This window comes from Beta vulgaris, chromosome 8 (genome assembly GCF_026745355.1).
Source record: "Beta vulgaris subsp. vulgaris cultivar EL10 chromosome 8, EL10.2, whole genome shotgun sequence".
NCBI lineage: Eukaryota > Viridiplantae > Streptophyta > Magnoliopsida > Caryophyllales > Amaranthaceae > Beta > Beta vulgaris.
The window spans coordinates 49227357-49254861 of record NC_079209.1 but is presented as its reverse complement, the minus strand read 5'-3'; the positions used below and the strand labels follow the sequence as shown (position 1 = coordinate 49254861).

At 36.8% G+C, this 27505-nt stretch overlaps 2 protein-coding genes across 4 annotated transcripts; one reads left to right on the top strand and one right to left on the bottom strand.

Annotated features, from left to right (window-relative positions):
• The first annotated feature begins 998 nt into the window (after positions 1-998).
• LOC104883459 (uncharacterized) lies at positions 999-15044 on the top strand. Of its 2 annotated transcripts, none has more exons than XM_048634444.2 (9): positions 999-1319; positions 2159-2362; positions 5678-5730; positions 5986-6022; positions 6120-6185; positions 13888-13992; positions 14098-14251; positions 14497-14573; positions 14672-15044. In XM_048634444.2, exons 1-9 carry the CDS (start codon positions 1311-1313, stop codon positions 14735-14737), a joined length of 771 nt encoding a protein of 256 aa, XP_048490401.1. In that variant the 5' UTR covers positions 999-1310; the 3' UTR covers positions 14738-15044. The 2 variants fall into 2 exon arrangements, with proteins under 2 accessions (XP_048490401.1, XP_010666292.2); XM_010667990.4 differs by having other exon boundaries at positions 1001-1319; positions 2149-2362.
• A 133-nt stretch (positions 15045-15177) lies between these two features.
• LOC104883458 (hypothetical protein) lies at positions 15178-21083 on the bottom strand. 2 transcript variants are annotated; one of them, XM_010667989.4, is made up of 6 exons: positions 19446-21054; positions 18116-18543; positions 17771-17932; positions 16887-16962; positions 16609-16764; positions 15178-15684 (listed from the first exon to the last, which is right to left on the bottom strand). In XM_010667989.4, the coding sequence occupies exons 1-6, from the start codon at positions 20844-20846 to the stop codon at positions 15544-15546; spliced, it is 2364 nt and encodes a 787-aa protein (XP_010666291.2). In that variant the 5' UTR covers positions 20847-21054; the 3' UTR covers positions 15178-15543. The 2 variants fall into 2 exon arrangements, with proteins under 2 accessions (XP_010666291.2, XP_057247249.1); XM_057391266.1 differs by lacking the exons at positions 15178-15684; positions 16609-16764 and having other exon boundaries at positions 16885-17008; positions 19446-21083.
• Between the last annotated feature and the right edge of the window lie 6422 nt (positions 21084-27505).

Genomic DNA, 27505 nt, shown 5'->3' with positions numbered 1-27505 from the left:
GGAAATATATTGTTATCTAAGAAAAAAGTGTAACATCTATTTTGTTTCAAACATATTTAAAGACAAAGCATAGATTTTTGTATACAAGAAAAATAGTAAATATTGAGTGTGACATGTTACATACTACACCATAACTTAAGAATTTTTTTAAAAAAATAGAATTTGATTCAAAATTAACTAATAGATATTGAGTATAATTTTATACTTCATGAAAATTTATAACTATTGTACCATTAAAAATGGCTTTAAAGACACTTCAATATAATAAGACGGTCTATAAAGTATACTTATTTAAAATATTTTATAGTAAACAAATTCAAATAATAATAGTATAAATAAGATCATCATGCAGTAGGTTTTGATAAATTACATTTACCTTATTTTTCATATGTATTGTTAATTCTCGAGCAAATGTACATGTTATTCCTTTTAAACTAAAACCAATATATAAATTGAGATTTATTTGACATTTATGATAAAATCCAAATCTGACAAATACATATCTAAATAAATCAAATAAAAAGCTTATCTAATAAGATTACAATCATCTTACACAAGATTTGACATTTTTACGTATCTTTTATCATATCTGATAGAGTATTAAACTATTCATGGAACTCTAACCATTAACGTAAGTTTTTGGTTGAGTTTGTCCTTTAACATGGTATCAGAGCCAGCGTGACATAAAAGTCACAAGTTCAAATCTCATCCACCCTCTCATTTCTAAGTGGAATATTTAGCACCAGAAATAATTTAATACGTTATTAATATCTTTCTTTTATTTTGCAGTCCATGAACATGAATTAAAAGGTACAAGAATGAAGAGGATCACATGAAACTTCGACTTCAATCAATTATATGCAGATTAGGACAATTTTCTCTTTCACTTTTTAAAATTTTTCTGGTAGGAAAGTGTTAAGTGCCCCACCAATCAATCCACATGCCCATACAAATTCAATAATCCATACACGAAGCCAGCTAAAACATATGGTGATTCTTTTCAATTCTTAAATCGAGGGCCCCACTTAACTCCTACATAACTTGATTGGCCTGCAGTTAAAAACGTTGCCCATTCCTGATTTCTCCTTCCATCACCTTCTTTTTGGCATTTTTAAGTTTCTCATATAAGTTCTCCATAACTACATCATCTAATCCATTCAAACTTATTTGAATCCATTTTACACCTTGAAATCTCATCATATCCAAACAATTTGTGCGACAATGTTTTCAAAGCTTGCTTTTTGCCAAGTCCCCTTCTTCACGTATTCAAGCTATACCCAAAACTGCCGTGGAAGACCTCTAAACTTGATATGCAGCATGTAAGTTAGTCACTTCTTTTAACCATATATCTTCTTTATTGTCTTTGTTATATTAAGTCCACACAAGAATGACTTAAGCGTAAGGAGCTTGTACGACAAAATTAGTTGTTGTGATAGCAATTTAGAAAAATTGTTAAAGGTTCCATTTGCTAAATTGTTATTAGTAGTCAGCTCTATATATTGTTAAATTTCAGCTATCAAAGAACGTGATCAGTGTGGTGTTTATCACAACTACTTTTAGTTGTTGAGATAGATAAATAATATGCTAAATACTATTTGAGATAGTTTTTTGCTAAAGAATTTCTCTATAATGATTGAAATTTATAAATATCTAAATGTAAAATAGAAAAAAGTAGGGTCTACTTTGAGTGAGATTATGAAAATACTCACGACACATATTTTTAACTTTTGTATATCTAAGATATTAACTATTCTTAAAACTCAAACAACAAAACGTATTACTTTTTTGGTAACCAAATTCTAAACAGTATAAAATACTCCAAAAATTATTGTCAAACACGCCCGGGAAAGAACTAACATTTCACATAGAAGATAGTTAAAGGCCATGTATATGATTCATTCTCTATTAAGTGCACTCATGCAACATTGCAAAAGCCCAAAGGTCTGAAAAGTAGATGAATTGATGCATAACTGCACAAAAGTAACTAAGTATGCTTAAACTAATAATTGGAGACAGAATACAAGTTTCTATATCATCTACTGAAAGGAAATCCTTGTCTTTTCTTAGTAGAATCTGGAGAGATGAAGGTATGAACTTTATAATATAATGTCAACTACAAAAACTAATGGAACTTGGTTATATCATTAGGGAAATGCAGGCAACATCCTCTCCTGTTATAAGAGTTGAAGAGGAAGGTTTAACAAAGCAACCACAAGCACGAGTTATTCCTGATTTAGATACATTAAAGAGATCAGATCTTCAATTTAACAAACTACAGCATTTAGATGAAGATATCAATCAAGATAACAAATATTTTGGAGAGTTTGTAGCTCGAGAAGCTGTGCTTGATGAGGAATATTGGGTAAGTTATTATTATTTTATTACTGACTGGATAGTCAACGATCCGATCATAATTCATAAGTATTGATTAGACTATATATTACGACCTGTTTGATAAGAGATCATAAATGGCAGGAATGACAATGCATAATTATAGTGTAAATTTGTACTAAAAATTCAATGTCATTACCTATAATAATGCTTACGTCATCCCAAGTTATCCATTTTCTTCTGAAAATCTCGTCATTATCAATTACCACTTGGGAAAGTGACATTGCATGGTAATGAAAATTTATAAAAGAAAATTGTCCATGTTTTATGATAAAGTTCATTCACATAATCATTGACATGATAACTTCTTTACGAATTTACACTAAATTTCATTACCATTACCATTATTTATGATCACTAACTAAACAAAACGTAATGTAAGAATAGCATGCAAAGTTGAGCGCAAATCTAGGAGTATAATTTTTCAAATTTTCTTTTTAAGGAGAAAGAGTTTATACATTCTCGAACTTTCACAATTTCTTGGTCGTATTTGTGGGGTCAATCTTCAGGTGCTTGCAGATGTAGGTAGGGGCGTGCAAAAATATCCGATCCGAAAATCCGCCGATCCGATCCGAAATTTCGGATGTCCGATCCGATTTTAAGATTTCGGATATTTCGGATCGGGTATCCGAAAAAAAAATTCGGATTTTCGGATCGGATACGGATCGGGATTTTTCAAAAATTTCAACGTACCCGATCCGAAAACCCGGTATCCGATCCGAAAAGTTCGGATATCCGAAAAGTTCGGATATCCGAAAATTTCGGATCGGATTCGGATCGCAATTTCCCCGATCCGAAATTTTCGGATATCCGGATTTTCGGATCCGATCCAATATCCGACATTGAACACCCCTAGATGTAGGAATATATAGATAAGCTTTCTTTGCAACAAATGATTAAATATAGGAAAATTGTCAGAAACAACGTTTTACATATAGATTTTGGAAATGAAAACACCTTTAAAAAATATTGCAAAAGAGACCTTAAAAATAGAGGAACAACCTTGACTTATTTTTCTGACATTGATCAAGTAATTCCTTGCATTGACTCATTAAAACCAAACATGTGAAGGATATATGATCTGCATCTCTTATGTTTCAACCACATTTTCCTCCATTTTTAGACATTGACTCCATCAGTATACGTTGACTCTTCAAGGAAATGGGTTTGAAACCTAAATAATACGGTCACGTGACTCACACATGTTTGGTTTTAACGAGTTAACGTTGGAGAATACACGGTCAATGTTGTAAAATGAGTCAAGGTTGTTCTTCGCAAAATATAATTTTAAAGGTCTTCTTCTGCCAGATTTTTAAAAAAAGTTGTTTATTACAAAATATAAATTTAAAATGTTGTTTCTAACAAATTTTCCTTAATCATACAACATAATAAAAAATTGTAAACAACTTTTATGTATTTTGCTTAGCTTTTTTAATATTTGTATAACCAAAACTTGGTTTGACCAAATACTTCAGATTAAACAATTGACACAAGAATTTATATATAACATACGGTTTTTTCACCATATACCCTTGACATTTTTTTTTGCACCATATACCCTTTCAACTTTGAAATTCACCATATACCCTCCACTTTTGAAAAAATACATCCACTTAACTCCGTTAGTCATTAACCTGTAATTCCCGCTCTAACCCTAATTAACTAACCTAAATCTATCCCTAACCCTAATCTAATACCCTTATCTTAACCCTAACCACCCCTCCCCCACCCCTTATCCCCACTGCCCCACCACCCCCGAATCCCCTCCTCCCTACATGTAGTCGTGCCCCCTCCCCACCTGCAGTCTCTAACCCCCCTCTATTTCCCTTGTTGACCCCCTCCCGTTCCCCCGCTGACCCCCCTTCCCCTGATGTCGCGAATTCCACCGCATATGCAGTCGTGCACCCCCTCCCTTTCCCCCGCAACGTGCGACTCAGCTGAATTTCATCTCCTTGCAAACTCCTCGCATAAAAGCTCCAAAAATGGTACGTGCAACTGCAGGTGGGGATGGGAGGGGATTTGCAACAGCATGGGATGGGGGGGCAGCCGGGGAGAGGGGAGGGGGTACACGATTGCAGGTGGGGAGGGGGGTTGTGATACGCGGGGAGGGGATCAGCGGAGAAGGGGAGGGGTCAATGATTGCAGGTGGTGGGGGGCTTTGGGGGGGTGGTGGGGAAGTGGGGGTAAGGGATAAGGGGTAAGGGGTAAGGGGTAAGGGGTGGGGAGGAGTGGTTAGGATTAGAGTTAGGGTATGAGATGAGGGTTAGAGTTAGGATTTGGCTTAGTTTTAGGTTAGTTAATTAGGATTAACAGGATTAAGGATTAATGACTAACATAAGTCTAACATCGTTAGTCAAAAGGGTAGTTTGATGTATTTTTTCAAAAATGGGGGGTATATGGTGAATTTCAAAAGTTGAAAGGGTATAAGGTGCAAAAAAAAAATTTGTCAGGGGTATATGGTGAAAAAACTGTATAACTTATGTTACTTGAACTCTAATACTCGTACTCGACATGGGTACATGTTCCCGTGTGCAACTCGACTATTTTGTGGAACTTTTTCATAGCTCAAACAGAAAGTCCAGTATCCTATCCATATCTGAATGTCGATGATCCAATACAGATACTTGAGGTGAAATAAAGAGTTTTAATAATATAGTATTGGTCCTGTTTGGCAAATAGAGTTTATAGTTTAGCTGTTAGAGTTTTAACTTTTTGTACAGCGATCCGACTGTTGATTTGACAACTTTTTTTATATAAATGTATTTGGTAACTATTAACTGATTGCTAAAAACAATTTGCCATTTATTTGTAGAAAATGACATTTATAGACATTTTAATACATGTGTCATATTATTATTAAAGGCAAAAAAAAGTTATTGAACATATTTTTACCTAATCCTTATAAAAAAAAAAGCTCATATTAGGAGCTTTTTCATTTTAAGAGTGTTTACTTCAAAACTCTCTCTAAAGCTATCTTTTACCAAACATCTCTTTTAGAGTTTTTGACTAGTCAAAACACTAAAAGTGGTCCAAATTTCTCTCTTTACTCCAAAACTCTAAAAATAATTTAAAGTAAGATGAAGACGACTCACTTGAGAGAAAATAAGAGAAAATTCTCAAATAAATCTCATAAAATTTTGATTTACAAACCTAAGGGATATGAGATGAGAAGTGATGTCACTACTCCACCCCTCAAACTCACTCTAAAACTCTAATTAATTGACCCCCAATATATAGTAGTTAAAGATATTTTGGGTCTCATGTAGTTTGGTTGTCTTTGTCGTAGACAGCTGCTTGGCTTCGTGCGGAAAGCCACTGGGAAGATCGACCAAATGAAAGGTCCATATCATCTATAGCTTAATGTACTTATTCAGTTATTTGTAAGTTGTAATTAGGAGAATAAACTTTCTACAGAAATATTATGTCACTGATTAACTCAAAATTCATTTTTGTACCATCAATTTTATTTTTTTTATAAATTTTAATTAAAATTACACACCTTAGAAAAGCTAAAAGCATATGCAGGTTCCTTTTTTTCTTCAAAATCAATTTAGTCATATAATAAATGACAAATACTTTGGTTTTATTGATCAGATATGCCGAGAGCTACAAAAGGAAATTCGCAGACCAGGTATAGCTTTGAAACCAACGAATCATCAATCCTTCCACTTCCATATAGAGTTAATAATACCGTCACAAGTACACAACGTTCTCATCATTTTAAGCAGGAGTATAACGCTTTAAAAAGGAGATGCAGAGGATACCATGGCCAACGGTCGACATGTCTCATAACGGTAATTATCTTCATAATTGACCTCATGTTACAAAGCTTACGTACCAATAATCCAATCTTTTATCATCTCTAATAAAATGTACATATTTAAGGTAGTAGTTTCCCTTGTGTAGAAGGTATTCTAATCTTCTTTTTCTTACTTTTATTTTTTTAGGGGAATTTTTTTTGAGGGAATTCTTTTTCTTACCTTTCAAAAAAAAAAATGTACATATTTAGTCTAACATATTTTTTTGGTTTAATGAGAATACATTTAATTTCCTTTATAGGAATATATTCGGCAAATGTTTTTCTTTTTTTAATAGAATGTTCATTCATAACATATTTTTGCGTCTTAAGTAGTTTTACCCTTTTTTTAAAAAAAAATAGTCAAAATGATAAAAGTTGATCATATTTTCAATAGATAGAAAAAACATTATCATATGAAATATATGATCTTGTTAGATTCATTTCATTGTCTATAAATATTTATCACAAAAAAAAAATTAGTATCTTTATAACTCTATCATTAAATTAAACAGCTTATTAAAAAAAACTACTCCCTCCGTTTCTTAAAGATCTTCCCACTTATTGTTCCTACATATACCAAGGAAAATCAAGTTGTGTGGGGGCATGGTGTGAGTAAAGTAGGAGAGAGAAAGGGGTTAAATAAATAAACAAATAAAAAGGGGTTAAAGTAGGAGAGAGAAAGGGAGTAAAATTGAATTAATAATGTAATGGTGGACCATATGATAGTGACATGAGAGGGTAAATAGGGAAATTTGTTTTGCCAAATAAGGAATAAAGCAAAAGAGGGAAGATCTTTTGGAAACACCCTTAAACGGAAAGAGGGAAGATCTTTAGGAAACGGAGGGAGTATGATAAAAATGAGTAAAGTATCTTTTTTTTTTTTTTTTTTTTTTTGGACATCGGAAAAACGTACAAGAACATAAAACAAAAATAACCAACTACAGGGTGGCCATTGGTATCTGTCCTAGGCGAACATGATTGGCCAGTTCATGTGCCTTCTGCACCTGTTGCCGATTAGCTTTTATAATACGACACCATTGAAGTTGTTGTCCCAGGATTCGAATGTCGTTGAGAGTCCAGGCAATTGAAATAGGTTGTGTGGCTTGATGAAGCAAACTCCGGACCAGGATTTCGGAGTCTGTGTAGATCAAAATTTGATAATAACCCGAGCTTGAGCCCAAAGCAAGGCCTCCAGACAAGCCCGTGCTTCAGCCACCAGGGCTGACTCAGCATAAATGCAGCTACCTTGCCCCTCCCTTGCGTTAGTACTAACGTTATCAACAACCCAGGCAATACCGGCCAAAGGAGAAGACTTTTTCGAGGACCCATCCACTTGTATCTGTAACTGTGGTACCCTGGAGAAGGAGAACCCAAAATGTGCGAAAAGAAACCCTGGAGGACCTGGTGCCTCATGCAAGAACCTAAGCTGAGGAAGAGGAGTATCTAGAAAGGTGAAGTGTTGCTGGATACCTTTGTCCTGAAGTGAACGGAGTAGAGGCAGATCAGGTGTTGTTCCGTTGAAAAACTTTTGATTCTGTCCCTGCCAAATAGCCCATAAAATAGCCACAAACAAAGGAAGACGATGGCCATTGTATCCATCCTGCTGGTAGAAATAGTGTATCCATGCAATGAGCCAGTCTTTAAAGCTCACAAGGGGAGTTATATTGGAAATAATACTCAGTTGGCTAGTTTGCCATGCTAACGTGATAGATGACAAAACGGAAAAGGTGTTGGCATGTCTCGGTTCCAAATTACAGCTTGGACAAGCATCTGAACTAGTCAGACCACGGTACGAAAGGTTAGATGTTGTTGCTAACCCGTTATGGAACAGTTTCCAGAGGAAAAGTTTTCATTTTGGCATGATGCGCAATCCCCATAAAATCCGAAAGAACTCCGAATTGAGAGGGGGGTTCATGCTATAGATAAGGTATTTCGAGAGAGGAAGTAGTAACCAGATTTGGTAGTATATTGGCCCGAAGTAGTAAAAGGCCAAATAGAAAGGTCCTCTTGGTTTGTGAGTCGTGGCACTTCAAGAGCACGTATATCACGAACTGTGCTGGAATGAAAAAGTGAATGAAGCCGGGAGACATTCCATCCTTGTTGGTGTGGCAACAAGAGGGAAGCAATGGAAACAGTAGCAGCAGTGTGAAGAGAGACATCATCCCGAAAGAGGGGAATCCTTCCATGAACCCAGCGCTCGTTGCCAGCACGTAATCTGGACTTGGATCCAATTTTCCAAATATAATTTGTCAAGAGCACCTTCTCAGCTTGAATTAACCCACGCGCACCCCAAGAACATTGACTCCGCATAGGACGCAGTGTAGCTATTGATGAACTAGGCCGCAAAGTTTGATCAGCAAATACTTTACTGATAAGGCCATTGGAATTCCTATGAATACGTCATACTTTCTTAATCAGAAGGAAACGATTGTGCAGCGCAATACTACGTAATCCGAGTCCTCCAGCACCTTTTTGTAAATGCAAGAGCTCCTTGCTTTTCCAAGCAATTCATTTACCCGAGCAATTGGACCAGAAGAATCGTGCTAGCATCGCATCCAACTTATTAGTGATTGTTGTGGGAATTAAGAAGACGGATAGAATGTGAGCTATGGAAGCAATGAGAACTGAATTAATGAGAATCAATTTCCCAGCTTGCGAAATTGGTGAACGATTCCATGCAGTTATCTGTTGAGAAATTTTATCAAGTAAGAAGGTGAAGTGCTGAGTTTTCTTCCCTTGGATATCCACAGGAGTACCCAGATATGTGCCCAGGGACACGTTGGCATTTAATTGCAAGATACGTTTGTATTCCTGACCCATGTGCTCGGAAACATTTGGACTAAATTTAACAAATGACTTTCGTAAACTAAGCATTTGACCAGAAATATGGTAGAATCGAGCAAGTAGATTGGACAGTTTCGTACAAGAAGTAGTCGACGCTTTAAAGAAAAGAAGAGCATTGTCAGCAAAAAACAGATGGGATATAGCAGGAGCGTACCTGTGAGCTCGAATTCCATCAAATAGTCGAATATCCGTAGCCAGTATTATCATGCGAGAGAAGATATCCATACAGAACAAGAACAGATAGGGGAAAGTGGGTCACCCTGACGGAGCCCACAATGGGAAGGAAAGGACTCTGTAACCTGTCCATTAACCAGGATGCGATATCTCACTGTAGATATACATTGACTAATCAACTGTATCCACTGTGCAGGGAATCCATAGGCCTGAAGAACCTTTAAGAGAAACCTCCAGTTAACCCGGTCATATGCCTTATTCATGTCAATTTTGAGAGCCGCTAGATGAACATTACCGCTTCGATGTTTATTAAGAACATGGGTTAACTCATGACTGATCAAAATGTTGTCATCCATATGCCTTCCCGGTATGAAGGCACTCTGATATTCTGTGATAAGATCAGAGAGCAATGGCCGTAAGCGATTGACAAGGCATTTCGAAACACATTTGTAAATGGTATTACATAAACTAATTGGCCGAAATTGTGTCACATCCTCAGGATTCTGTCCTTTAGGCAACAAAACAATCAGCGTCTGGTTCCATTCATGAAGTATGAAGCCTGTTGTGAAAAAGTGATTAACAGCTTGAAACACCTCGTTTCCGAGGCCAACACAGTGATGTTTGAAAAACTCCGCCGTTGAGCCATCCATCCAGGAGATTTCCCTGACCAATACCAAACATGGCCTCATGCACTTCATCCTTAGAGAAGGGTCGAATGAGCTGTTGTTGTTAGAAAGAGAAAGATGAGGTAAATTTAAGTCGCGAAGTACTAAATCAATGGCCTCATCTTGGACCTGGTCAGAGGCAGTAGACACCTGAGACGGCCCATATGCAACCTTGAAATGATGTAAAATAGTGTTTACTATGGTAGGACCATCCTCCGTCCATTGGTCATCTGCTATCCGTAGTAGGTATATATATGCTGCTCGTTGTTTTTGTCGCATCTTATTATAGAAGAACTTGGTTGGGAGGTCTCAGATTTGAACGAATTTATCTTTAGATCGTTGCGACCAATAAGAGTGTGCCAAAGCAGACTTATCCAACTCCTGCTGACGTTGGAGCATGAAAGCGTTACCTTGAGGAAGAGAAGAAATATCAGTCGCATTGGCCATTAACTTTGTAGAAAGTTCTTGCCAATCAATCCCCCATACAACTTTATGATCCAAACACCATCGCCTGATCTGAGTGCGAAAGATGGATAGATGTTTCGTGAACCGGTACATTGTTGACCCAGCTATGGGAATGCGCCATACAGACGAAATAATGTTAGGTAAATCAGGTGTATGAGGCACCAATTTTCAAACTGATATGGCCGACGATGAACCTGGGGTGGTGGCTCTGTCTGGTAAAAGATAGCTGCATGATCAGAATGTAGAATAGGGAAATTTTTAATATAACCAAGTGGATATCTGTCATTCCAATTTGGGGACGCATACACTCGATCGAGACGTTCCATGATTAAATCCACACCATCCCTGTTATTTGTCCAAGTGAACCGAGGCCCAATAAAGGGAATATCTTGTAGTTGTAGAGTATGCTTCCAATTGGTAAATTCTTCCCATCCCCTAATCATAGTAGCCCCACCCAACTTATCCCCATAATGGTCAAGTTGATTTATATCACCAATAATGACAAAGTCAGGATATGCCTCTAACAAGTGTGCCAGTTGATCCCATAATAAATGACGATATTCTTGGCGCGATTCTCCGTACAAAAACAAAACGTACCATATCATTCCATTATTTGCTGATATCTTACAAAACAGGAAATTACACATGGACCTAATTACGTTAACAGCAAAAGGTGCCCAAGAAATCACAACCAACCCACCACTAGACCCTAGTGCATCTACCCCAACTACAGTATGTGGATTAGTAGTTCGTAGCACGGACTGTACATGTGCAACTGAACATTTTGTTTCTTGCAAAAACAAAAACATGGGCTTAACCGTCGCAACCAACCAGCGTATGTACAGAATTATCGGGGCGTCACTGGTATTCAATCCCCGACAAATTTAACGAAAGGATATTCATGGAAGTAGAGGTGACTGGTCTGGGTCAGTCACTACCCTAGTTAAGTCATCAGCAACCTTAACCAACAAGGAAAAAGGTACGTCCATGTTATCTACATTGGAGCCGACTTCCTTACCACGTTGTCGTTTGAAAATCCATTTCCTAGCCGGCATAGATGGTGAACTAGCTGCATGACGTTTCTTTGACAAAGGAGAGCAAAATCTCCACACCAGGTTCAACTCCCAAACTTCGAGCCATAGAAACATCAGTAATAGCTTTAGTACAAACGTTGCCATGTAGGAAGCCTACATTAAATCCGCCTTTAGCTTCCCATTGTTCCAGACGTTGTCGTTTTCCCGCTTTAGACCTGTAACTCACCTCTAAAGGCAAGCCTGCGACATCATTAGCAGATTGACTATGCATCTCGGCCCTACACTTATTACCTGCGAAAAACCAAGTACTAGGGCCAGGTTCATCGGGATGCGGAGGACAAATCGTAGTTCCTCCTTGTTGAACTAGTGCCTCAAGAGTCCCCATATTGCTAAGAGAATCCCGAGAAGGAGACTGAGGATCAAACCCCGATGCAGCAGCATTTGTACGCACATAACACTCATCATGCTCGACGGCCACACGAAATGATTTCGGAGGTCGCGTAGTAATCCCCAGATGACGATAAAAAGGACGACGTCGATGTACTTGTGCTTCGGCCGTAGGTGACATTAATGAAATAGGAGAAGCTACTGCATTTACGGGGGGGGTTGTTTTGGGTTACAAAATCCCCAATTTGGCCATAATCAATGTCATCAGTAGCAAAGCGTCGGCCAGGAGGAGGTAGCACTTCATGGCCGCTGGTAGCGGGAGAGAGTATTTGAGTGACACTTGCAGGTGATCCCCGAGAGTAAGACATAGGGGAATTAGTATGGAAGTCTGATTCATGAAGTGAAGGATTATTTGCTTGTGATGGCAAATTTGGTGGCTCAAGCGAAGGTTCAGAACTTGCCACCTCCACCGGTTCCTCGTCCGAGCTTGAGTCCACCATATGAACATCGACATGGCGTTCATCAAATATATAAGGATCATGGTCAGGAACTACACGAGTTAAATCCACACGAGCATTGCGATAAATAAACCGATCTGGTAAGCCACGAATAATATTCGTATAAAGAGGTACATCCATAGGACCAAACATGATGTTCATACCATCATGTTCGAACTCTATGAAGCGACGATGAATAAGATGGTGTGCATCGTATGCAGACATTGGACATCTTCCAGTATGATGTCCTACACAACCGCACTGTTTGCAAAATTTAAAAACCCCTTCATATCGAAAATAGACCCACACAACTTGACCATCTCCCAAGGGCAAGAAACATCCTGGGATTAGCGGTTTTGTTAAATCAACAACTAAGCGAGCCCGAAGAAAAGCCTCCTGTGGGAGACCCGGCCCAGTTTCTTCGACTAAATCAACCAACCCGACGTGAGATAATATTCGAGCAGTCCATGCATTTTCCAAGAAACGCCAAGGTAAATTATGGATACGTACCCATAACGTAGCCAAGCTAAAGTTGATAGTGGAAGGAACTTGATTGGCTGAACTAGCGCGGAAAGTAATAATCTTGCCATCTATGATAGTGGTATGTTGGCGGAGAAGAGTCGCGCTATCCCGCGGGTCTTGACACTCAAAGATAAAATAGACCCCGGTGCGAAGAACTCGAATGGAGCCACGAGTAATCCACTGAGTATTAACCACATTAGTAACCAAGCTTGTATTTGGAGGCACAAGGTCAAAGAAACGGCGAACTACAGAGTGGCTCCACTCTATATTAGGAAGCGGAGGAAGATTCGATGGAGGGTGGCTAACAAGGATCCCCATGCGCTTATGGATAGAACGAACAGGAAGTCCTTCACTATTACTAGTTTGAGGTTCTGAGAAACTCATAACTCTCAAATAAATAGGTTTTGGAAGGTGAAATTTATAGAATTTTGTTACTGGAAATGTTGTTGGAACTAAGCGAAGAATAACCAGCACGAAACAGCGACAAAGGTTAAATAACTGAAATTCTCAATTATATAGGTTTTGGAAGGTGAAAATTTCAAAGTAGAATTTTGTTACAATGAAAGGTTTTGGGACTAAGCGAAACTTTCCAGCAAGAATTACAGCAGCAGAGTATTAAAATAAACCGAAGGAAGGGTGGTTAGAAAGAATTTACCGGTGGACGAAGAAATTACCGGTGGAGTTGTCGACAGTTGGTTGGCATGCGACTGGACATCTGCCTGGAGCTTTTTGTTGTGAAGACTAGAACTTGCCAGGTGTAGCTTGCAAAGAACCTGTTCGGTGAAGGAGAGTAAATCCAGGCGACAGGTGGAGGCTCACTATTTTAGTGAGATAAGCTCTCGTTTTTTAGAGAGAAGGAGAAAAAGTACATCACTTAGAAGTATATGAGTAAAGTATCTTAGAGATGAAAAGAAATTTAAAAAAAAAAAAAAAAGTTGAATTTGAATATTGAAAATAAGGTGCACTATTGTCGATAACATAAGACTGAATTATTTTTGTATATTTATTAATGTAAGATGGCGAAGATGTTACAATTAGTATTTAAATTTGGCATATTATCATAGAAAATGTATACTTAAGTCTTAAGCAGCCGTCTAAATGGTGTGCAGGTTAAGAAGGAAGATAAGAACGTTAAAAATACGATACTGAAAAGTGTGGTAGGAACCTTGGATCTGAGCATCCGTTACTTGTCACAAGGCGAATCATTTCCTGGGGTACATTAGCCTTAAACTCTTATAATAACCAAAATTAATTATCATATCAAATCATATTATAAAGGAAACATAATTTAATATCCAAGAAATTATATATAAATTTAGGAAAGAGTTCAGGCACCTTTGTTCTGCAGCATTGAGAGGAAGGAGGCAAGCAGATATGGCTATGTTGCTAACTTATGCGTTGCAAAATCGGCTCGCCGAAAGGGGATTGCCATCAACATGTTGAAGTTTGCCATTCAATCTGCAAAATTAAAAGGTAACTGATAATAAATTAATAATACGCCTTTTGAGTATTAATCATATGACTTTTTAGTTTTAGAAAAAAATAAGGTCAAAGTTGAATATGTAAATAATGCAAAAAGTCGAAGTGGAACCAATAAAATAAACAAAGGAGTAGATATAAACGACAGATTGATTTAGATAATTAATTAGTCAATAGGAGGTTCTTTTCAAAAGTTTTTTTTATAATTTTGATTAAATTTTATTTTTAAAATGTAACAGGTGCAGATATGATATTTGTACATGTTCATCGAAAGAATACACCAGCTCAAGAACTGTATTCCAAATTGGGTTTTGAGGTGAAAGTACTGAAACACAGAAAAAAAAAAAATATTTGCCTTGGTTATGTTTGTGTTTAGATGAAAGCTTATTTGAGTTTGTTGCATCATGTCATCAGATGGTAGATGTTGCAAGCCTGCAATTAGTAGAGGAACAAATGTACCTTCTTTGCTGCAAGACGTAAAACTATATCAAACAGAAGTGCACATTATATCCGAGCACATATTATTTCATACAACCGGGAATACTAAAAAATGGTGCTCGTGGTCAAGCACATGCGGAAATGCCAAAAGCATACGTAAATTATTTTCCAAAACATATAAGTGTGCTCTTTACATTATGCAAATGTTCAACAGCTGGCAATTGCATTCATTCTTAACTTCATAAAAGAGTTTACTGAGTAATACTCATAGCAATTTAGAATTTAATGTTCCAAAAATCCTATACATGTGACAATTAATTCAGAATGAAAGAAGTAATTACTGTTTTCACATTGTCAATTAGTATTACTTCCTCTGTTTCGTTTTAAAAGCAACAAACAGGTATTATTTATAAGATATAAAATATTCCTTTGTTGATAGGAAGTATAATGTTTTGTATCATATTCATCATTGACGATCCATGTACTATCCCAACTCTGATCCATGTATAACAAGTAAACAAAATCACTGCAGTCTACATATACGTAGATAAACAATTGTTTGCTATGTTAATGTGGTTGTATTAAGCTGTTCATAACATTGTTAAAATGTAGCAACTTCTGCTAACTGCGATCCCAGTTTCCTGATCAAAAAATAAACCCATATCTGACCTAGCTGTAACTCTCCCTCTGCCAAAAAAAATTGAAGGGGAAGGAGAGACCAAGAAATACAACAGCCACAAAATTGCCAGATGAATGGGCTGAACCACTAAACATGGATGAAAATCTACAAAATCTGAAAAAAAGTTACCCTAGCAAAATGAAACGACGCAGACCAGCAAATCCAAGAATCAATATGGAGGCACTACAGAATAGTGCAAGGGTCCTTGTTGAAAATCCGGCCTCTTGATATGGTCTAGAATTGGAGTCAGCTGCAACCCAACAATATGAAGATGTGGGTTTGAGTGTCCATCCACAAAAACACTACTAACCTGTCCATAATAAATCATGCTGATATTAGAGCGATGATCATTTGCCCCTTAACACCATTAATACCAACTTGTTTCTAAATGTTCAAATGATCAAAAATCATCAAATAAAAAGTGCATTATCTTACAGTAACATATTATAAATTATGCTTACAAAGCTAGTTTCTACATCCAACAGATAAACCAAGAAGCTAAACCGAATCCAAAATTTCCAACAGATAAAAGTATATATTTGTTTTAGTGCAAAGTAATTCATATATAATTATATATTGACAAACTTAAACTTGATTGCATTCCAATAGTAAGCGAGAACCTTAATACAATAATCTGCTCAGAGTGTCGCTCAAACACCAAATTCCTACTCTGTCTCTAAATGATAGGTCACATTTCTATGAAGTCATGTCCTAATATAATAGAGTTAATTCCAAGTAAAAATATTTGAAATTTGAACATCCCCATATGGCCATATTAGCTTAATGACACCATTAACTAAATATCAATAATTGAAGTCCACTTGTGGCATTACAAGTCTGTAAAATTTTATATAGAGAGGAATAATTATGTCTTTTCAACTCAATTATTTCAACCCAAAATCAGGTGTGGCCTATTATTTAGGAATGGACTAACAAAAGGTACTTCAGCTCAGTGATCTCATGCATGCTAGTTAGCAGAGCCATTTGCCTAAATGTTTTCTTACTAAATTCATATACAAGCAAACCAAAAAATATGCAGATGCGAACAGACACCTGGTAGATCAATTATGAACCTATGGTAATAGAAAAGCAAACCTCACTAATTCATACGTCCAAACACACCAACAAATACGCAGATGCAAACACAAACCTGGTAGATCATTTATGAACCTATGGTGATAGAAAAGCACAACAACGACATACAATTAAAAGTTATGTGCAAAGATATATGTACCTGTGTGCAACCAAAAAGTTTGAGCAACTTCAGGGACAGGCAGCTGTCAGCAATTAAACCCAGTGCCTCGTCTGGAAGATGGCGACACCATGAGAGATCCAAGCTTTCAAGATTCCTGCAACGCCTAGCTAGAGAAATGGTGGTATTCTGACCGACCTGTAAAACTAGCATATGCTGAGAATCAAACCATTCATGGGTCCACTGTTCAGAAGTCTCAAGAACAATAGGCAAAAGACAGAAAGTAGGCATCAGCAACAAGTTAGATTGACATTTAATACCTTGCGAATGTGATTTAGAGCTAACTCTCTCAGAGATTCTCCAGAAGTTTCAATGAACGCAGCAATAGCATCATCACTGTCACAAGAGAGGATGCCTAGAATCAGGGCTCCCTCATAAACAACTATAAACATAGGAGTAATATATTAGAAGATAACATATATATTTTATATGCATACAGCTAAAAGTCACTAATCTGATATCAGAGCAAGGTGCTTGTAAGAATCCTGTTGTGAGGTTGGATTCAGGACTCTAACTTCCAATTAAACCTATAATTGAAAATCATTTGCATAGTTATGCTCAAATTTCCCAAAAACTTGTGATCAAGAAACCAAAGGGGTGACATTTGGAAATTTGTCCCCTCCGTCCCACATTATTTTGGAAACTTGCTATTACTGCATGTCCCGAACTATTTGCACATGCCTTTTCAAGAAATTTTCTCATATTTTTTTGCCTCCAACTCACACTTTATCTTACTTTTTCTCTCTATATATTATTGGTAATCTTCGTTCTAGCACCAAGTGTGAATATGTAATGTGTAACTCCGGAGGTAAAGTATCAATTAAGCAACTTATACACATATCTATCATCATACTTGGTGCACCAACAAAGGAAGCAAATCAAGATGCTAAAAAAGAATAATTAATCCTTTAGAGCCTAATAGCTATACAATCCTGCTCCTATATTGAAGAGACTAACCAGCGCATACTATGAAAAAAATCTGAGCTGATCCAGATAGTTGCATACATTTTGTGTTATATTATCACCTTAAAACTGAACTGGCATATAAAAGAGTGCTGTTTGATGAAGTACACTAAGCTCAACATGCATATGTTGAGACAACAACAGCAGGGTTAAGCAACAAATAACTGAAGCACACAAAAACCTGAATGGGGAACGACAGAGTTTCAGTTCTTGAATTGTGCGGCAACCATTTGTAAGATGTGCCATGCCAATATCAGTCAACTTTCCCAGACAGCTAAGATCAAGGACATGTAACTGAGAACACATTTCAGCAATGAGCTTCAAAGAAGAATCAGTCAGATTTCTGCATCAAATTAGATAGGCTGTGAGCAAAACATACTAAAATGCTGAAACTTGCACAAGGAGAAGAGGGTTGGGGGGGGGGGGCTTCTCACATATATATTTGACAAGAGGAAATAGCGAGTTAAACAAGGCAGATGTAATTACAGGAGGATTGAAGGCATAAGTACCAAAAAAATCAACTTACACACAGTTAGCCAAAACAAGCTCCTTCATGTTCTGACCACTTGTACTAATTAATTCTCTGATAAATTTGTCAGAAACACTGACTATGCCCCTTAGTGACAGGACTTCCAAATATTTCAGCCGCTTGAGTGTAGGAAGAATACACATTGCATCTAAGGTATCACAATCATCAAGATATAGTTCTTGCAAAATCGACCCTAAAGAATTAGCAATACTGTCAATGCCAACATCTGTTAGAAGAGAGCATTGACTGAGATTTATTGATCTCAAGGCAGGGGCAGAAGAAACTAGCGCAGCTAGCCCACCATCTGAAATACGGCAAGCACCTTTCAAAGAAATAGTTGTCAATGCTGGTAACCCTTTTGGTACTAAGGCCTTGTGCAATGAAGAGTCAGATAAACAGTGCCCGCACAGGTCAAGTTGTAAAACCTGATTTCATATGACAAATAAATATCAGCATCACAATATTGTTGAAATGGAAAAAGATGCAATGTTGGAAGTATAAATGAAGTGTTTGTCTTTCCCTCTAAGCCCCTCAGTTTTTGAAATGTGGCTGAACAGACTAAAACAATCAGTACCAGCTAAGTCATTAGCATCTACAGTTACAATGGCTGGGATAAATTTAAAGGAGTTAAATTTAGATTGTAGCTATGCCTCAGGTATCTGTGTAGAAGCAGGAAACAGATTGCTGCCAGCCAAATACCAGCATTACTTCCACTGTCCTCCAATATGAGTGCCTTCCAGCAAAAGGTAACAGGCTAGCAGCATCATTCACATAGAAACTTCTCCCTCACATCAATGTGTGCAAGAGAGTCACTTGCATCTTACATAAACAAATTTGTATCTCTAATGCAGGGACGGATTTGAAATTCCTGAACTCGCCAAAAGCATTTCGGCCAAAAAACACCAGCATACACTGACAAGTGACAAACAAACATTTGGTATTGTGGATTCTATATTCTTAAGACAAACTATATGCTTTAAAAATTAGAAAAGGCTTACATTCTTTTCTTTTTTTTTTGAGGGGAAGAAAAGGCTTACATTCTAATATTGTTGTAGCATGACCATCATCACACAAGCTCAAACAATGTATTAATAGCAGGGTATAATAACAATATGATAATGAACATTACTTGAATTTACAGGGCAGAATCACAAAATGATGATGTCTATGCAAAGCTCGGCTCACACATTCATAATATGGAAATGAACAAAGGATAGGCAAACGAGTACAGCTAAGAAACTTAACCTCATAATACTCATTAATGCATTTATGCATCACAACAAGTAACCAAAAGAGAAATGTGAGTAAAGCAATCCAATCGTGTTACCGTCAAGTGTTTAATGTCGCAAGCCTCAAATGATTCCTCAAATACACGCTCCTCTAGCCACGAGCAATCTGCAAGACGTAATTCTGCAGGAGAGCCATCAAGAAGAAGATTGAGAAAATGCGGATTCATCTTCCTGGAATCACACAGCAATTCACTAAGCTTGTTCCTCAATGCATCTGGTACATACTTAAGAGAAGTAATTGCATCAACATTTTTTGCAAGAATATTCAAGCACAAACTTTGCAATGAAGGCGCAACTCGTTTCCTCCACTCAAGGTCCCTTTCCTTCCTAGGTGTCCAAGAAACTAAAGGAAAGCCACCTTTGACAGAACTCGAGTCTCGCACTTGACAATTCAAATTCTTTTCCCTCTCTCTTATAATCTTCATGGCAGTCGAAAACGGTCCTGGCCAATCCTCAACATTCTCAGCTGGTTCTTCCGGTGGCATTTCCCCTTCAACCTCGGCCTCCACACGATTCTCTCCCTCCCGCTCCGGATTAAAATGAGCAAATCTTGAAGCATTTCGCCTTGCGAAATTCTTGAAACGGTCCTTAAGCTTCTCTATACCCTCCCTAATCACCACATTATCACGAACATCAACATCCATCTCGTTCACTATATCTTCCATCTCATTCTCACCATTCAAATCAACATTCGCAGCGAATTCAACTAAATCATCCAAATCAATATCATCATCCTCTGACTCCACCACTACTACACCTTTCCCCTTCTCCTCTCTAGTAAATCTTCTACTTGAGCTCTCTAATTCCTCATCCTCCCAATTCAAACTCGAACCACCTTCCGCCATCTTTCCCCCATCCTCAATATCATCATCTCCTTCAATCAATATAGCCTTTCCTTTATCAATTTCCTTCACCTCTTCATCCACTTCCAATGATGTCTTAATAATTTTCGAACCGGATGGCAAACTCAAATGTCCATTTTCTTCTTTCATTTCCACCTCATTCGGACAATCAGATGATGTTTCTGTCACCATTAAATCACAATCAGAAACCCTAACACTACTTTTTTCCACTAAAATTGAACCTAAACTATCATCACCATTAACAACTTCAACATTCTGCAAACAAATTTGATCACTCGTAATAACACTCCCATTTCTCCGACGCTTCGTGCTCAAACTAGAACAAGAATTGCGGGAAATCTCAGTCTCCTCAGAATTCAACTTCGATAAGAGACGAAGACTTCGCCGTCTAGGTGGAACGTCAACCGTAGTCGAATTGGAGTGTAATTCGGCACAATTAGGGCTAGACATGTCACAATTTAGTGAAGATTCGGTGGTTTTAGAGGGAGTTGAAGGTTCGATAAACCCTTTTTCTAGGGTTTTGGAAGATGAAGGGGGAGATAGAGGGGGTGTTTTTCGAGACCTGAGGACCGCCATTGATGAAAGCTTGGAAGAGAGAGAAAGAGAGTGAGTTTATAGTGTGAGTGGAGAAGGGGAACGGCTGGAGTATGGGTTTCGGGAAGAGGAATGTTTCGTGGGGGTTTGGGGAGAACCGAAACTTCCGTGACAATCTTTTATTATTTCCCGCCAAAGTGTACTTGTGGAGTTGTGGTGGTTGAAGGAGGTGCAACTTTTTCTTCTTCCAAAAGTATCCTTATAAAAAGAGTACAACCATTTAGAGCACGCCCATTCACGATTTTGTTCGACATCAGTTTGAGTCATGAACATTGCTCAAAAAAAACATGGCAGCATCCATGGTTTATTTATGTTTGTATTTGAGTCATGTTATGACTCAATTCATGGTTAGTCATCCTATGACCCAACATCATAGTTGGTCGCTTTATGACCTAAGCCAACCATGGGTAGACATGTGGTAATGTATCATAAAATTTTATGATTTAAGTTTTGTGATAAGAATATATAACTTTAAATATACAAATAAATATTTCAACTATGGTCTTATCTTTTTTAGATCTATAAATAGACATCCATTTTGCTATATTTTGATACACTTATGAAATTAATTATTTTCTCTCTACATTGTAAGCACATGAATAATTATTTCTGGAAGTTTTTATTATTGATGAAGTTTTTAATCAAAATTAATTACTACCAAATAAATTTAATTAGGATCGTCAATAAATAAAATAATTTATTTATTATTTTGTATGATATTATTAAATATCAAAAGGTATAAATATGTATTGATGTAAGAGAGAGAAAATAGGATGGAGTATAGTAAGAAATGGGATAAAGAAGGATGATGTTCTTTTTTTTTGGATTACGAGTGGGGTTCATTTGTCAAAATGGGTCATAATCCATGAAAAACATTTGTAAGATAAGAGAGAAAGTTGATGGGTGAGACATAACATGTTTTTTTGGAGCATAAGTGGTCATGCTCTTATATGGAGAAGTGACACACGAATTAAGGTACATATTTGATTATTTCCCTTATCTAATTCTTTACTTGCTATTTCCTCCATCTAATATAAAGATGTACAGTAACGCACAAACTAACGCACCTAAAGGGATAAAGTTAGAGAATAGACAATTTAATTAAATAAAACATCTACACTAATTATCCAACAACTTTATATCCCCAGCAGCTTCCACCTATCCTCCCACAACACCGCCACCACCACCGACCACCACCGGAATACGATGTCTTCAACATTGAAATCAACATCAATGAGGAGCTTTTGCGTCCTCATCAACGTCGAAAACTTATCACTCCTCTCTTTGATTCTATCAAAAGAATCGAAATTTCCGTCTCTAGCATCGATAAATTGCAGATTTAGGTTTTTTTAGGGTTAACTTGATTAGAATTTAGATTTTTATTCTTGGGAATTAGATTGAGAGAGGTGTGTGGCTAGAAAAAGCAAAGGAGGCAGAGAATAAGGCGATCTGGGAAAGGAGAAGGGAGAGTCGCATCGACAGAGAAGGTGTCGAAGTGAACTAGAGGGAATCGGGGATTAGGCGGAGAATAGTCTATGGTGAAGGAGGAAGAGGGAGAATGCATGGGCAAGTGCAAGGAAGATGTGGGCGAAGGGGTAAGGTTGTATGCCAGTGTTGGCTGGAGATGAGGTAGATGTGGGAGTGGTGGTGTTGGGTTGGTAGTGCCGGTGGTAGTGTCTGGTTGGTTGTGTGGGTTGATTTGGGTAGAGGAGAGGAGAGAGAGGGGTGGATTGACTTGAGGAGAAATAGGGGTGGTTGAGTTGAGAGAAGTGGCTGAGATGAGAGAGGAGGGTTGGTTGGGTTGATTAATTAATGTTGTTTAGCTGGTACATGATAAATACTAAGTTGTTAGGGGAATTAAGTAATGATATTTCTGTAAATAAAAGAAAAAAAATTCCATTTTGAGATTCGTTGCATTTATTATGGCATTCCCAAAAATGAGAAATGTTGCACTTATTTTAAAATGGAGGTTAGTATTTATATTAATTTGTCTATTTAATTATTTTCTTTATCCCTTTGTTACCCTCAAACTCCTCTATATTTATTCTCCATTCCCACAAAGATTTCACTTACCCTTTCTATCCTCTAGCTTCATGGCCACCATGACCACCACTACTTTGCCACCAAACTACCACCCATCCACCACGAATCACCACCCCACCTAAAACCATCACTCCACCACCTAAGCCACCAACACAACCGCCGAAAGTAAACCAGACCACCACCCAACCCCACATGAAACCACCACTCCACCAGTACATGATAAATACTAAGTTGTTAGGGGAATTAAGTAATGATATTTCTGTAAATAAAAGAAAAAAATTTCCATTTTGAGATTCGTTGCATTTATTATGGCATTCCCAAAAATGAGAAATGTTGCACTTATTTTAAAATGGAGGTTAGTATTTATATTAATTTGTCTATTTAATTATTTTCTTTATCCCTTTGTTACCCTCAAACTCCTCTATATTTATTCTCCATTCCCACAAAGATTTCACTTACCCTTTCTATCCTCTAGCTTTATGGCCACCATGACCACCACTACTTTGCCACCAAACTACCACCCATCCACCACGAATCACCACCCCACCTAAAACCATCACTCCACCACCTAAGCCACCAACACAACCGCCGAAAGTAAACCAGACCACCACCCAACCCCACATGAAACCACCACTCCACCACCTAAACCACCCACCATACACGCGAAATAAAAAATAAAACCCACCACCACTCTACCACCTATAACCACAACCATCCACCCAAAAACACCTTACCCCAACTTGAAACAACCCTACCACCAATCAAAAAACCCTACCCCCACCCGGAACCATAACCCCATCCCACGAAACCCTATCCCTTCACCCGGAAAAACAACCATCGAATCACTCAAAAACCACTACCATCCCCCCAAAACACCTTCCCCACTCCCTCCAAGAACCATTAAATCTACAAGAGAGATAAAGAGAGAAAAATATTACCTTGAAGTTGAGGAGAAGTCACCGGCGAAACAAAGGGGAAGGGGGTGGCAGTGAAGGAGGGGAAGAGTGGTGGTGTGGTAGAGGATTGGAAGGGCGGTGGGGAAGGAGGTGGAATTTAATTCGTAGTGCAAGGGTGGTGATGGTTTAAGGGGGAAAGTTGTGGTAGTGGGAATTGTTAGGGTTTCCCTTTGATATGTCTAAACAAACAACTTAGAAAATCAAAGGGCAACCATTTTCATTCTCCTTATAACCCTTTCTCAAACCATTTTTATTTCCTTTTAACAAACCAAACTCCCCCTTAGTTTACCCACTTCTTCTTTTATTATTCTTGGAATGGTCCCACCTAGAGGGGTAGATGATGGTGTACAAGGAGCCCAACAGCACAAGGCCCCCAAAATTATAAAGGCTCTAAAATTTTTTATTTTGAAAATTTTACTTCATATTTGAAGAAATCACCCTTGTTTCCCACCCTTAATAAATTTTTCAATGATTTGTCTTTAGAATTTCTACTCTCCATCTTTAGAACTCTAACCTTCCATCTCTATTTTCTATAAATTTAGGGGCCCAATTTTCATGTTAGAACCGGGGCCCCAAAATCTTCAAGACGACCCTACTCCCACCAATTGTTTATTATTATCTTTACATTCCCATTCTACTTTTCTTGGCCCACAACATTAACTTAAATATAATATGTCAATAAATTAATACTTTATCTTTTCTTGTATGACCCACATACCTATTTCTCCTACAACTTTATATCCAAAGAAATGGGTAATTAATAAAAATTGGAGGGAGTAGTTCTCTTTCATCTTTGAAATTGTTATATTATACATCCATGTGTACCGTACACTCAAAGTTATTTCCTTGCTTACGGTTTATTTATAGAGCTATAGATGATCAAAACATGAGCAAGGTACTAAAAAAATAGTTGACTCGGGGCTTACAATATAGGTTTAAATAATATTATGTATGACCTTGTTTGGCAATTAGCAAACAGATGATAACTATACGCTTATTATATTAGTTGATAGTTGGTTATATTAGCTTGTTTAACTAGCTTATTGTCTCAGCTGTTTGTATAAAGGTATTTGGTAAGTACCTGAATGCTGATTGTTAATTATGTAAAATGGCCAATAAGGAGATGAGTATAATCCATTATTATACTTTTCGTTGTTTATAAATGTTCTTTTCAAGAAGGTTATGACATAAATGTGATTTACCCCACTCCTTTCTATCCACATCTCTAATGTCAATAAGTTCTTCCACCAACTTTTTCAAAAAATGTTTTTTTTGGCCCCAATTAGCTATTTTAAACTTCTAATCTCTGATCTTTACCAAACACTAAATTAGAGATTGACTAGTCAAATTCTCTAATATGAGTTGAAACCTCTAATTTTTTTTCAAAATCTCTTTTTACCAAACAAAGCTAATGTTTAGGGTATGTGTTTTTTTCCGACGTTTGCAACTTTTTTTAAGCTACCCTCCAAGTTTAAAGATGACATAAACAATCACGATTTGGGTGTGGCATTGCTAAGGTAAAAATTAACAACTTTTTTTTGTAGAAAAAAGAACTACATGACTAATTAATTAGGTTGGACATCACACCTATTACAAGTCGATTTAGTTTTACGACGAAGACGTTTTTATAATAATTACAGAGAAAGGGAATATGCCTACTTACATTGGCGCTAATATCAATTTGGTAATTGGTATGAATGAATAATTTGCCAAAAGTAATAACATCTTTCTCCTTGCTCTCTCTAAAACTCTCCCCAAACCCTAAAACTCAAAAACCCCCACTTCTATTCTTCACCATCAAGGATGTTAATTGATTTTCCTCCTTCTTAATGATCAAAGTGAACTTATATAGCTTCATGAATTCTTGACATAACTCCCCACATTGCGTCAATACATTAAAGTATGGGGCTAAACTCTAAACCGACGAGCGAGCTTATGGTTAAGCATATCAATGGTTTATTACATACACTCTAAAAGTATGGTTCATTAATTAATTTCTTCCCTTATACCCATCTGAAACCTTGTGTAAAGACATGTAATTATCTGTAACTAGTTTCTTTTTATATATTCAGTTCCATTTCCATATAATGAATTGTGCAACCTCTTTTGCTATACTTTCTTTCGTTAACAACAATTTATTTAGAATAGTTGTTATTCTAAAAGTATGGTTCATTAATTAATTTATTCCCTTATACCCATCATGCCACTATAAAATATATAAGAGTATTGATATTGGCCGCAACTAGGAACATATAATTTTCATATTTTTGAATAATCTTGCTCACTCGAAAATTTAGAGATTAGAAAAGAAGGAAATTTACGTAATTCTTTACTAATAACAGATTAAAGTTAATATCAATAAAAACTTCCCCTAAAAATATGTAACTATGTTACCTACTTGTATAAATCATGATTTATACAAACATCAATTCAATTATATGAATACTTCATTCTGATAGAAATTTATTTTTTCATAGAATTACTTGATTTTAGCAAATTAAATCAAAACATTGACATGCAACGTGCAAGCTTTTAAATTTATTATCAGCGCTACTGCTCTAATAAGTTTCATGAAGAAAATGACATAATATGAAGTTTTACATACAAAATTCAAAAGTATAATATCATAAAAAGTGAATTATGTGAAGAAGAAAACTAATCTTATTGGAAACTACACATTTAAAATCATTGTTAGCTACTGCCCTAATAAGTTTCATGAAATAACATATCATGAAGTTTTACATACAAAATCAAAAGTATATATATCATAAAAATTGGATTATGTGACAAAGAAAACTAATCTTAGGGCCTGTTCTCTTCGGCATAAAACAGCTGAACTGAACTGATCTGATCTGAACTGAAATGAGCTGAACTGAACTGATCTGAATTGAACTGGATTGATCTGAACTGAATTGAACTGAACTGAACTGAAATGAATAGTGATATGTGAAAGTAAAAGTATTGTCAAGAGCTGAACCGAACTGAACTGAACTGGCCTGAACTGAACTGAAAATAAGCTGGGGAGAACAGGCCCTTATTGAAAACTACACATGCAACCATCTAAACATTTAAAAGCCCTTATTGTCAAGCTTATGAAGATCAAAAATCAACATGCAAACAAAATTTTTTGAACTTGTCATAACATGCAAAGAAAATACCAAAGAAATTGTCTAAAGGTGAAACCTTTATGATGGTTCTTATGTACCTTAGTCTTTGGAGTTTGGAGTGATTCCCTAAATTAGCCCCTCCTTAAAATCGAGTCCCCCAACCGATTTATCAACCACCTATAATAAGAATAACAATCCAACACCAATCCTTAATAAACCTTCAAAAAATCTACCCAAAAACCCAAACTTATTTAAGTTGACTTTTACCTCAATAGTCTTCTTTTTTTCTTGATTTTTACTTACTTCTTTGGCTCTTTGGCTTGTATAAATAGCTCTCATCAGTAGCTATCAGAGGTTGAAATACCTAGATATATATTAGTTTACATGCAAGAGTTGTTTGATTTTGGAAGAAGAAATTCAGAGGAAAAGAAAAACGTATGTTTTTCGCTGGTTCAGACCACATGCGAGTGACAAAGAGGCAAAGAGGAAACTTATGAGTTTTCTTCAATTCTTCTCCATTTGCTACGAAATCTAA

What these genes read in the sequence shown, in the direction of transcription:
- LOC104883459 (XM_010667990.4), top strand. Translation starts at nt 1,222, where the DNA reads ATGTTTTCAAAGCTTGCTTTTTGCCAAGTCCCCTTCTTCACGTATTCA. An exon ending in CTAAACTTGATATGCAGCAT is followed by an intron (nt 1,320 to 2,148) that starts GTAAGTTAGTCA and finishes TTATATCATTAG; the next exon opens with GGAAATGCAGGCAACATCCT. An exon ending in GGTCGACATGTCTCATAACG is followed by an intron (nt 6,186 to 13,887) that starts GTAATTATCTTC and finishes AATGGTGTGCAG; the next exon opens with GTTAAGAAGGAAGATAAGAA.
- LOC104883458 (XM_010667989.4), bottom strand. Translation starts at nt 20,846, where the DNA reads ATGGCGGTCCTCAGGTCTCGAAAAACACCCCCTCTATCTCCCCCTTCA. An exon ending in CTTGTTTTGGCTAACTGTGT is followed by an intron (nt 17,933 to 18,115) that starts GTAAGTTGATTT and finishes AATTTGATGCAG; the next exon opens with AAATCTGACTGATTCTTCTT. An exon ending in AACTTTTTGGTTGCACACAG is followed by an intron (nt 15,685 to 16,608) that starts GTACATATATCT and finishes TATTATGGACAG; the next exon opens with GTTAGTAGTGTTTTTGTGGA.